General features: G+C 36.2%; 1 protein-coding gene across 2 annotated transcripts; it reads left to right on the top strand.

Annotated features, from left to right (window-relative positions):
- The first annotated feature begins 10 nt into the window (after positions 1-10).
- On the top strand, positions 11-11,391 carry LOC6581636 (UPF0687 protein C20orf27 homolog). 2 transcript variants are annotated; one of them, XM_002007324.4, is made up of 2 exons: positions 11-235; positions 10,775-11,391. In XM_002007324.4, exons 1-2 carry the CDS (start codon positions 196-198, stop codon positions 11,278-11,280), a joined length of 546 nt encoding a protein of 181 aa, XP_002007360.1. In that variant the 5' UTR covers positions 11-195; the 3' UTR covers positions 11,281-11,391. The 2 variants fall into 2 exon arrangements, with proteins under 2 accessions (XP_002007360.1, XP_015017434.1); XM_015161948.3 differs by lacking the exon at positions 11-235 and adding an exon at positions 10,327-10,443.
- The last annotated feature ends 1,103 nt before the right edge of the window (positions 11,392-12,494 follow it).

Raw genomic sequence — 12,494 nt, 5'->3', positions numbered from 1 at the left:
CAGCTGGTCACACTTGCTTCAGTCAGTTCTATTGTTTAGCGTCGTCCGCGTCTCTCTGTGGCACGCAAATTAAATAACAATTGCAGAGCAAATTAAAAAATACAAAGACGTAAATTCAACTTTTGTGTGTGAAACTACACTTTATTTTTTATTTAATAATCAACAACCAGCATTTAAGCACTATAAACAGCTACGATGTCCGAGTGCGCCAGCGAAGTAGCCGAACCGCAGACAGGTAAGGGCAAAAAAATGTTTTCGTTTACCTTCGCTTGGCCGTTGCAATTTGCATGCGCAAATTGAGCGGTCAAAGCGGCCGGCAATAATGTAAAATCGTATTCGAATTCAATAATAGCAACAGCTACTTATGTGTGTGCGTGTGCTTGAGTGGTAATTTCCGAGTGTGTGCATGTGTGTTATGTGGGTGTGTGTGCCAATGCGTCTTGCTTGTTATGTATGGGACGCCAGCCCCCTCGATGCCCCCTTTTGCGGTTGCCTTGACAGTTTAGCTATTGTTGTTGTTGTTATGTATTGAGATTTGTGCAAATAGTAAATCAAAATATCGACAGTTTATACACCTTCAACATTTGCTTTTGTTGTATTTCTTCCGTTTGGCCTTGTGTTGTCTCGGCTTGTTTCGCTTTTGCCGCCATATTAAATATAATATTTGTATAATACTTATTCACGGTCACCCGTAAGCCAATTTTCAATGCGAGCTGCACTTAGTTCCTGATTTTGAAACGAGTACGTGTAAGTCTCTGCCTGTGTGTGTGTGCGTGTGCGTGTATGTATGTTGGTTTTCTAATTCATTTACACAACTTTGGCCACATTTTTCTTTTCCTTATCAGAACTGTCTTCTTATCAATTTTTTGGAAGCTAAAAAGCGCTTGACAAACACTTAATCATAAAATTAATGAACTGATAGACAAAATGTTGTTAACAAATGCTTAACAACGTGTAGAGAATTAAATAGAAAATAGGCTTTTGACATGGAGCTATACAAGTTTAATAAAACTTTATTGAAATATAGAAGAGAACGGAGAATTGAAAATTTAATACGTTATTTTTACCATTTCTATAAAATAATAATATTTGCATTTAATTATTTAAACCCATTCAACCGGTTCCCTATAAGGCATATAACTATATTTATTATTGTTAAGAGGTTATTATTTCCGTGAGAAGCTTTACTTGGCTTTAGCTTCTATAAGCTACTAGATTGTTGAGTTGGCATTGTAAATATGCATACAAACTTATGCATATGTAAATATTTATAGTTAAAATGTATTTGTAATTGGCACTTTAGCTTTTACCAAGATTTAGTGCGCTTGACTCATTAAAGATTCAGAAAGGTAACCAGATTTATTGATATATAAAACATATAATAGTAAGCGGTTGACCAGTGTAGTGTATACAGTAGAGACTTCCTAATATAGACACTTGTTAGATCAGAGATTTGCTAAACTTAATAACTGCACAAAAAAAAAAAAAAAAAAAAAACTCTTATGCACTCACAATTTCTATTACAGAGCATCTGCTAGTCGTGCATGCTTGCCCACACAGCACTCTTTTCGCTTGATTTAAGCAGTTTTATGTGCTTGGGAATGTCGCCACAGATTAGTTGATTTCGATTTCAATTTCTACTTCTATTTCTATTTCTATTTCTATTTCTGTTTGCAATTCGCTTATTTATGGCAGTAATGAATCGCGGCCCATAAAGCACAGCTGCAATTGTATACAAAGGTACACATACTCAATCATCTCACACACACACACACAGACACACATACATACATAGATGCCTAGTTGGAAACATGATCCAAGTCAATTATCGCCTCGATTTACCACCTCGCCACCCCAACGAGGCGCCTTTCGAGTTGTCTTTTTAATTAAATTGCACAAAGCGCGGTCTGTCAACAAATGTTTTATTGTTTCGCATACGCGCACTCATGCATGCAAGCACATGCACACATGCACACACGCAGGCAGGCAGGCATGCATGCATGTGCCATGTGCCACTCGCATACATATTTGCATGCAACTGCAATAGTTTGCTGACTATTAATAGGTGTTATTGTTATTGTAATTTTTGTTGCTTTTGCAAATGCCATTCGAGAGCTTCCCTCTGCTTAAACATTCGCATACACTTGGCGAAAAAATGGTGATGAATGGTAAACAATAGAAAAAAACATATAGAATTAAAAAAATTAAAAAATTAAATGATATAATAAAAAATTAATTAAAAGAAAAAATACAAAAATACAAAATTAAAAAAACAAAAAAAAAAAATACTTGAGGAAAAATTTATAAAAAAAAAAGAAATTATTCAAAATAAAAAAAAAAAACTAAATTGAAACTAAGAAAAAATAAAAACAAGTAAGAACGTTGCAGTCGGGCGATACCGATTGCAGAAGACTCATTCACAGCCCAAACGCTGTCAACCAGAGTATATAGTGCAATTTTCGAGTCTAGTGCGCAGCAAAAAACACGGCATTTTGCCATTAAAATTGGAAAATCATCGATAGCTATTGCATTCAAATTACATACATATATAATTTATACAATTTTGATTTTTATTATATATGTATTTATATCCATACATTGGATACCGGCTTCAAGCTAACAGCAGATCAGCGCGATTTTCCTATGCTTGTGCACACACTCATCGTCTATTCTATGCGTACAGACAGAAGCGCGCCTTTTCTCACATTCTTAGAATTTCGATTGATTTCTGGACTTTCTAGCCGTTACTGTAGTTTTGTCTGATGACGCTCTCTTATTAAGCTATTCTATTTTAGCAACTGATTCCCCGATCAAAGCAGTGGCGCGGGTGCTAAGGGCGACACAAGTAATGTTAGAGTAGGGGAGGTTCGAACCTCTACTATGTTATTATTATTATTTTTTTTTTTCATACATATTTCGTTTTTGGGAAGGTGCGAGCTTGACTGAATGGCACTTAATACTTTTCATTTTCTTAGTCGAATAATTTTATAAGTTTAAATTTGTTCTTCTTAAATAGCCCTCAAATACATATACGCAAATACATACATATGTATATATAATTATATATGTTTGCCTGCGCGCATAGCATCAAGCATTCCAGCCTTATACACGCGCTCATTTGTATGTGTGTATGTATGTACACATAAATGCGTGCTCTAGCAAATTCTAAGAATCCCGTTGCGATTGATTTGTCTTTGCATTGTTTTTGAATTTCCAGCCGCTACACTGGCTTTTCTTTGCTATGTGGCGTCATAACAATAATGTGATTTCATTTTAACTACTATTGATCGAAACGACGCGGTGGTGCTGTAGGCTGAAGCGCCGGCGATCTTTATTTTAGCTATTTTGACAAACATGCTGTTTGGGTTGGGTGCGAGTTCAAATCCCGCTGAAAACATTTTTTTGTAAATTGCAAATTTTTGTTATTTTAGCTTTTTTATATTTTATTAATTTTATAAAAATGTTTCCTTCCGTGCTATCAATGCCTATAAGCCTACTTATGTGTACATATACATAAATAGATGACTGACGCATATAAATGTCGCAATTCGGGCACTGTAAATACCGATTGCCACGCCCCTAGTGGCCGTAGACTCCTCAATTTTAGCCAGTTCTTAGAACGAGCAAGCGGTTACATAAATGCAAAATTTGAATTCTTACGCTCAAAAAATGTGAAAATTACAGGGTATTTTTCGATATGCCACGCCCCTAAAGAGGCTTAATAATTATTTTTGGGGCATCGATAGAGGAGGCCACCAGTAACTTAACTATCCAACTTTGAAGCTTCTAGCTCTTAAACTGTAGGAGATATAAACTTTTGCGGTTTGCCACGCCCCCTATAGGCGGACATATATCTACCATAGCTCGTTGGACTTGGGTGATCAACCCGCGTATATATACCAAATTTCAGATCTCTAGCATCAATAGTGCCTAAAATATAGCAGAATTCGAAAAATCACTATATCTTCAGGTCCGATTTGCCACGCCCCTAGTGGGCGTAGATATATAATTTTTTCACCCATCTTCATAGAATTAAAACATTAGCCTACGTGCAAAATTTCAGCATTCTAAGTTTATAACTTTAGGAGATACAGTTTTGTCCGATTTGCCACGCCCCTAATGGGCGGAGATATATCCGCCATAGCTTGTGATCTTGGGTGGTCGGCGCGGACCTACATACCAAATTTCAGCTTTCTAGCTCTTCAACAAACATGATTTCGGGTATATCGGAAAATGCATTTTCCGATTTGCCACGCCCCTAGTAGGCGGATCGGGAAAATTTTAACACTTTATAAATCGGAGATATACACGAGTATGTGTTCCAAATTTCAAGTCTCTAGCTTCAATAGCGCCGAAATAGATTGCGTTCATACGGACAGACGGACAGACGGACAGACGGACGGACAGCAAGACGGACATTGCACAAAACCAATATACTCATTTCACTTTCGTGAATGAGTCTAATAAAAACACAAAGACATATGTATATATAAAAAAAAAAAATCCAAAAATTTGATAAACTTGAAGAACTCAACTAAATTTGCATGTAAACTCGCTCAATTTCTCGCAGTGTAAGCATGCAACCAGGGGATGCTGGCATATTCCTGTGCAGCCTTGCTCTTTGATTGACAGGTGTACCGTGGCACCTTGACAATTGTTTTGATTTGGAAAAACGTAAACATAAACACACAAGTTGCATACGTTATGCAGTTTGGAACCCCACTGAGAGGGCAACAGCAGAGAGTGAGCGAGAGAGCTGGAGAGAAGGAGGAGCATTCGTTTCGAAGGGCACATCGTGTTACACACACTCTCACACACACATTCAGAAATATTTGGATGCCTATTTATATGTTGTCGCCGCTGTTGCCCAATTTCTCGATTGCCCATTCCAAATGGCAACAGAAACAGCTCAGAGCAGAGCAGAGCAGAGAAAAGTAGAGCAGCCCAAAGAGACGCACGAGCTGACAAAATGTGTGCCACTCATTGAACAATTTCAATTATTAACTAATATATAAAATACATACATATATAAATTCGAATTGCTCGCTTGAGTACAGTGAAAACTTGTTAAGAAGTCTTGATGAGGGAGAGAGAGAGCGTACTTAAAGCAATTCAAGCTCTTAAGTGGAAGTTTGAGGTTTGAGCACTTGAGGGACACTTGATGAAATTGTTTTGATTATCTGAGGGCTGTTTAGATTATTGTTTGATTGACCTTTTTGTTGATTGAGTCGTTTGTTGTCTGATTGACAGTATGTGTTTTTGATTGAGTGATTGTCTTATCGCTAACGACTAATTGTTTAGGAACTGACTGATATGTAATTTTGATTTTATACTGATTGGCTGATTGACGGCCTAACTAATTGCCTAGATGGTTTTCTAACCGATTGAATGAATGCCAAACTGTTTTTTGATTACTTGAAATTGATTTATTAGCTAACAGATTGATTGACTGATTTGATCGAACTCATTGATAGATTTATTGGTTGATTGATTGGTTGATCGAATAATTGATTTACAGATAACTGATTGATTGATTGACTTATTTTTTAGCTGCTTAACTGATAGAATGTCTCCGAATTGATTCTGTCTACTGATTGATGGGGTTTATTGATTGCAATAGCAGATCACTAGGTAATGCATAATAATAAAATGTACAGTAGTCACTCTATGTGACAGGTGTACGAGTCTGTGAATTACCGCTTCAAAGTTATTGCTCAACTTTTAAATTAATTTTGCTGCCAATTGTCGTCAATAAATGTTGTATAACTTTTGCTAATATATAATTTATGTAAAATCGTATTCAATTCGTGCTCAATTGTAAATTTATACATTTTCCAAGTTAATTTTCGATTTTGCTAACAAGCCACTGAAATTATACGTGCCCAACTGCTTGGGGAATCTCTCAGCAGCAGCAGAAGCAGCAGCAGCTGAATAACATGTGACTGTTCATAGGAAAACAAAGAGATTCCTACGTCAGAGCTTTTGGGGCACTGACAATCGTCGAGCGGAACGAATGCCGCTGGTAAGCGGAGAACTTTTGAAAAGGTTTTCACTGTGGAGCGCGCTGCCTGCCTCCCCAACCCACTTGGGATGTTAATTAAGTCCGCTCCACAAACAAACCAATTGAATAACATTGTTCTACCCGCTGTATGCATAGAGTAAACGTTCATCAATTGCGATCGACTGAGAGTCGTTAAACTGGCTAGAGATTGGAGAGGGGCGTGGCAAAATCAGAACCCAAAATGTGCCCCGATGGGGAAAGTTTCTTGTTGCGTTGCTCTCTCTTTCTAGTGCCCTTTCCCTTTCCCTCTCTATCTTGGTATCGATCTATATATATCTGTCTGTCTCTCTCTCTCTCTCTCTCTCTCTCTCTCTCTTTGATCTCTGCATAGAGCTTGACTTTTCCATTGAAAGCAAGAATGAAAGCAAACAAGCCTCAATGAAGGCAGAGAGTGGAACGAACTTGCCGTCCGTCCATTCGTCCGTACGTTCGTCCGTCCTTCAATATTGATTCGCTTCTAAGCAGATTTAGCTGGATTAATGTAAATTGAAAGAAAACGTCACAAAGAAGAAGCAGAACAAATTATTCTCATAAGCAAAAACTTTTTTGAGCGCGTTCAATTTTACATTAGGCAGGCAGAAAATACCCGCTGAGTGGCTTTTCCTGTAAATAATTTCAATTAAAGTCGCATTAAATGCGAATAAATTTCAATCTGTCGCAAGCATATCCACATACATATATAAATATAGCTATATATTATATATATATATAAATATTATGATATATTTTGTGTCTTTGCTGAGCGGGCGATCGGCCAAAAAGCAAAGCAAAGAATTTTGTTTTGTTGTTCTTTGCTGAGACATTCCTCACTTTTGTGGCATAGCAAAGCAAAATATGAATATCCGTTTATATAGAATAGCAAACTACATACATATCTATATTATTTAGCAGATATGTAAACAGCCGTTGGGCTCATGCACATTTATCATGACAAATGAAAACACGAGGTGTAAAAGCTGAACATTGTTTTCTGCATCAGCTAAAAATTTGTGTGCATAATAAACAACAAACTGTATTATTTATAGAGCTTTAGATTAAGGGAAACCAAAAGATAGCTGCAAGAAAAAACGTTGATATTTATACAAGAAACTAAAAGATAATTCAAATAATAAATTTTGATAAGTATATTAATTATACAGCTGCTTTAAGGGATTTTTAATTCTGCTTAAAATACTACAGAAATATTTGGATATGTTTGAGGCAGAAATGCCATAAATTAAATATATGATTTATATGATTTATAACATGGAATATTTATAGGTAATATTTATACTTTCATTCACTTAATTTATATCATATATTTAGTATTTCTTCTCAAATATCATATCATAATCATATACAAGCATTTTTATTGATTAATGAATGATTGCAATCGAGCAAAGCCTGCATCTAATATAGACATATCTAGGACTGGCTTACTAAAATTATAGTTGACTTCCCGCTCCAATTTATCGCTTGACTAATGATACTATTGAAGTCAATATATATTTTATGAACTGTTCGCACACACAACATGATAAATGTCTTTATTTCATGATAAATGTTCTTGGTACACCAACAAAATTATTTCTCTGCTATTCTCTCTACTTTTATCTATTATACGATTTGATTACAAATTTCAGACATTTTTTGACGCCTATCCATATCCGATAAAAATCATTTACTCAAGTGAGCCCCAAACAACTTTAGTCATATAAACAATTGTTGCAACAAATGTTTAAAAATATATTTCAACAATTAGCTGCAAGCATTTGGGGCCGCCGGCCCACAGAATTTCGTTTTATTTGTTCATTGGTCTCTAGACGTTTTTTTCTGTGTCTTATTTATTTATAGCCAAAATGTTTCGAAACCATGAATTATTGTTGCTTGAACTACGTCAACCTGTCATAGATATAGAATAGATTGTGTATGAATCGTTCCAAGTTCTGTTTCAATATTTGCATAAAAAAAATTGTTGCTAATGAAATTGTAAAAGCGAAGCACGCCTCGAAGCTTTTAGCGTGCCATAAAAGTCTTTGCTAATTTTTGATAGCAATTATATGGGAATATGTATATTAACATAAATCTTTATTTAAGTATACACATTTATTTTATATTCCTAGCTGACTCGACTTCCGACAAATTATGGAAACAATTTGTTTGAGATTATATTTTTTGTCAATAAATTTCGACTTCTATAACAAACTGCCGTCTACACCCAGACGAAAATGCTCGTCTTAGAGTTACCCTAGGTGCACTCTACTAAGACTGACTAGAGTCAAATAGAGGTCCTACTTCATCCCTGAATCGGAAATATATTTAAAGAATATTTATTTTAAACTTCTTCCTGTCCCATTAAACAGAAGTATACCCCATTGGGCATTCTCAATGACAGGGTATAAAAATATAACAGGCACAAATCACATCAATTAAAGCATAGCTTCCTGCTTGTTATACAGCATAAATCTATTATTAAGTATGAAATATAAATATACTTATAAATGCCTATAGCTTGCCTTTGCCTTCGCCTTGTCTTCGATATCGAATTATGTTTTTTTTTTTTTTTTTTTTTTTTCGGGAATTAAATTTCACTTGAGATTTGTTTGTTTGTTTGTTTTTTTTTTTATGGATTGCTCGAGTTTTGGTCCCCATTGACCCAATTTTAATGCAATTTAAGCCCTCGTTTGTGCGCAAGTAAATGAATCGTAAGAATCCGGAACACTTCGCTGGCGTTGCCCCCGCTGCAGCCCCTCGCTCGCGCTCTCGCTCTGCCCTTCAACCTGGCAACCTTTGGCAAATGTGGACGCGTTTAATTGCACGCTTACACGCAATTTCCTCGGCGTCAACAACATCGTCATCATCATCATCATCATTACCTTAAACATCATTGGCAACTTGATCATCGGTCGTTCGCCCGCCTGTGGAAGTTTACTTAATTGCTCAACCGGCGAGACGTTTACTTTGTTTCTTGTTTGTTTATTTATTTATCTATATAGGCGCAGGCAAAATAAGTTGGAAATTAGAGACCGCTGCACACACACACACACACACCTGTCCAGACACCTGATTTCTGGCCACAATTTCTAAATAATTATGTTTGCCCATAACCAATATGGAAATTACAAGAAAAGGGCGGAAAGAAAACTCGATGCAGGCCAAATTGCAAGCAGCTGTTGCCGGGCAACGCCGGATTAGAATATTCGCAATGCAAACGAGAGAAATCGAAATTAAATGAAATGTTAACAATACACAATTACAATTATAAACGATAATTGCATCAGAATTTCGTTTGGACAGCTGCAAAAGCAATAAAGTGAATGCGCAACTGTAAATCGAATGCAGTGGCACTCAAACTGTGCAGCAGCAGTAGTTGTGAAATGCATAGAGTATTCGATTTATCATTGAATTTTGTATAAGGTCAGCTAAATTTAGGTATTCTGCAAAGGGCAGGTCAGTCTCTGTCAAACTGTGCGGTATGAGGAAACTGCTGCAATTGCCTGCTCTGTAGCGGCAATGATTGTAAAACTGTAAATGTAGGGGGGCCTGCCACAATTACGAATTCTGTGTGTGGTTAATTCAGAGGCAGTGGATTGAAAACTATAAATATGAGCAAGGTTAAGTGGATGTTGGATATTCTGCATTAAGTAACTCAAAGGCAGTGGCTTTAAAACTGTGGCAAAAGGTCAAAGGCATTTCAACTGTATTTTATAGTTACGAATTATTGATGTATTGCTTTGTAAAGTCAATGCAGTGACTTTCAAACTATGGAACAGCATAGTTGAGAGTGCCCATTGAATGTGAACTTAATTTCATTGAATAAAATGTAATATAAATTAGACGTAAGTCGGCTTTAAAGACTTTAAAATTGTGGACAGTGACTGTAGAACTATGAGGCTGTAGCTGTAGAATAGGTTGATATTATTGGATTAGCTTCGAATATACTGCATATGCAGCTGTCATTAATCAAATGGAATCCAATGACTCTACAACTGCAAATAAGCACTCAAACTACAATTGATGTGATGAGATGTGATTAAATTTTAAATCAATTTCAACATCTGTAAGTGAAACTATACAACTATCATTCCATAATCATATAGCCCCTGCTTCCCTAGCTTACATCTCTTGTCGCCCAATTTAATTGCGTTAATTGAAATCGCCTTGGCTTGGAGGCCTTTGGGCCTCACACCTAATAATATTGTTCACTTTGTAGTCAAGTTTGACAGTCCGAAAGACTAATTGAAAATTTGGATATTTGATTTCTAAATCAGAAATATAATAAAATATTTATTTGGTGCCAGATAAAAAAAAATGTAATTCGATTAATTAATAAAGGGCTTAAACAGAAATTAGTTTGATGACGTGTGTAGCCCTAGAAAGACGCGACGCTGAGTGTGCGATGAGTATGTCCATAACTAAAAGGGTATCTACTAGTCGATATGTAGAGCGAGAGACTTGCACTTAAAAATGACAGCAAAACGCTTGTAAGGGAGGACAATTAACTTAATTTGTTGTACTTCAAGCAAACACACAAATCACGCAATGCTGGGCACTCGGTTCGGGTCTGTGGGGAATCATGCGTCATATTTAATGATAAGAGCTGCGATGTGTGCTAATCGAGTTGTGTTTACAACTCGAGCAAGCGTGCTTGATGCTTAAGCACATGCAATTGCATTTAGTTGCATATTAAAAACTAAACTAACTCCCTCTCTCTCTTTCTCTCTCTCTCTGCAGATCATCATGTGCACTTTGATGCGACGACCCTAAAGACTGACGACTTCGGCTCCGATAGCTGTGTGACGTATCAGCGATCGGGCGATACGATTGTCGTGAGCCTGGGGTTTCTGCAGATCAATCATCGATATCTGATCGATCTCAATTTGCCAGTGACGCTGTTTGAGAACACGGGAGCACCGGGCACCAAGTTCGTGCCGGTTGTGAGCGCCACACCGAATCTGCACTGCAAGATCACCGAATTTACGGGCACCAAGCACGACGAGCACGATTTCTATGAGATGAAGATCGAGTTCTTTGCCTACAAGGAGAAGCTGCTGCGCGAAGTCCTGCACATTGTCAACTCGAACAATGCCAAGGAGGTGCTGCAGCTGGTGATTGCGGCGCGTGTACTGGGCAAGGGCAAGGGCACGCCCATGCTGCGAACGGGCATCCATTGCATAGGCGTCGAGCGGGACGACGATGACTCAGAATCGTCCGATTTTGCGGGCTTCGATAAGCCCTAAGCCAATTGATCCCACACTAAACTGGCTTTTAGTTTCTGGTTTCTTAGTTATGTGCAGTTATTTGCATAGTATTTAAGTCGACAACAAAATATATAGAAAACATAATCATAATAATGTTAATTTATAAACCATGTACGCGCATGTTTCGTGTAAACAATTGCAATTGCAATTGCAACTGCAATTGTTGTTTCCAAAAATTGTATTCCCCCCCTTTCTTGTCCAAATATTTGTCAACATATCTGTGCATTAATCTCCCAATATTGATTGACACAACATGTTTATGCAACGAATTGTCAATTGCAGTCGTTCTGACAGCTTGTTCGCTGTCCTTTGTATTAGAATTTACACTTGCCTCTGACATGCTATGTACTTATAGAATATCTGAATTGGACAAATGTCTGAAATGCATACCAAATGCAACAAATTAACATATTTGCTCGATAGTCGCAGCTAAAATGTGCAACAAATGTAACGCATTAAGCGAATTCTAATTGAAGTTATGGAAACTGTTTTCCCTTACAATATTCTAATGATATATTTTAACTCTTTACATCTGTGAAGGAAAGCTCTTTGAAATTCTAAACTCTATGCGTTCATTGTCTATGTTTTAAGAGCTCGAACTACTTACACACATATTTGTATATTGTACATTCAAAGTATTTTTGCATTTCTGTTGAAAATTGTTATAAAAACAAATATATAAAGAATAAAATTTATATTAAAATATATCTATATATATACACATATATAAGAGTAATACGTGCACCTCCTAACTCAACTGAATGACCAAAATTGCAAGCCTTTATTTTGATAACATTTAATATAGTATTTAAAAATGTGTATAGAACTAATGCTCAGATCAAAGAATACTTTAACAGTACGTTAACAGTAGTCGTATAATGCTAATTGAATACTTAACAGTTGTTTAACATTGTTCTTCTCAAAATCAATTTTAAGGTGCTCTACTTTTATATGTATTGTAAATGTTTATAACTCAATCAATCAATCAATGGAGCATTTGTTTAACAAAAAAATTAATAAATAAAGAAAGTTATGAAAAGCAATTTTTTTTCAAAAAAAAAAAAAAAAGAAGATATTATGTACACGCATGTATTTAAAAAATTAATTAAATTGATGGTAAAGTGAATAATATAGCTATTTATATATATACCATAATAAATCGAAAAGTCAAACCAAGCAAGCTGAGTTTTCTA

The sequence above is a fragment of the Drosophila mojavensis genome, unplaced genomic scaffold, assembly GCF_018153725.1.
Source record: "Drosophila mojavensis isolate 15081-1352.22 unplaced genomic scaffold, ASM1815372v1 contig_74, whole genome shotgun sequence".
In the NCBI taxonomy this organism is placed as follows: Eukaryota; Metazoa; Arthropoda; class Insecta; order Diptera; family Drosophilidae; genus Drosophila; species Drosophila mojavensis.
This window is presented reverse-complemented; position numbering and strand designations above follow the sequence as displayed.

Bases quoted from the DNA above. Each gene is read 5' to 3' on its own strand.
- LOC6581636 (XM_015161948.3), top strand. From the start codon at position 10,398: ATGACGTGTGTAGCCCTAGAAAGACGCGACGCTGAGTGTGCGATGA. The intron at 10,444-10,774 runs GTATGTCCATAA...CTCTCTCTGCAG, and splicing joins CGACGCTGAGTGTGCGATGA to ATCATCATGTGCACTTTGAT.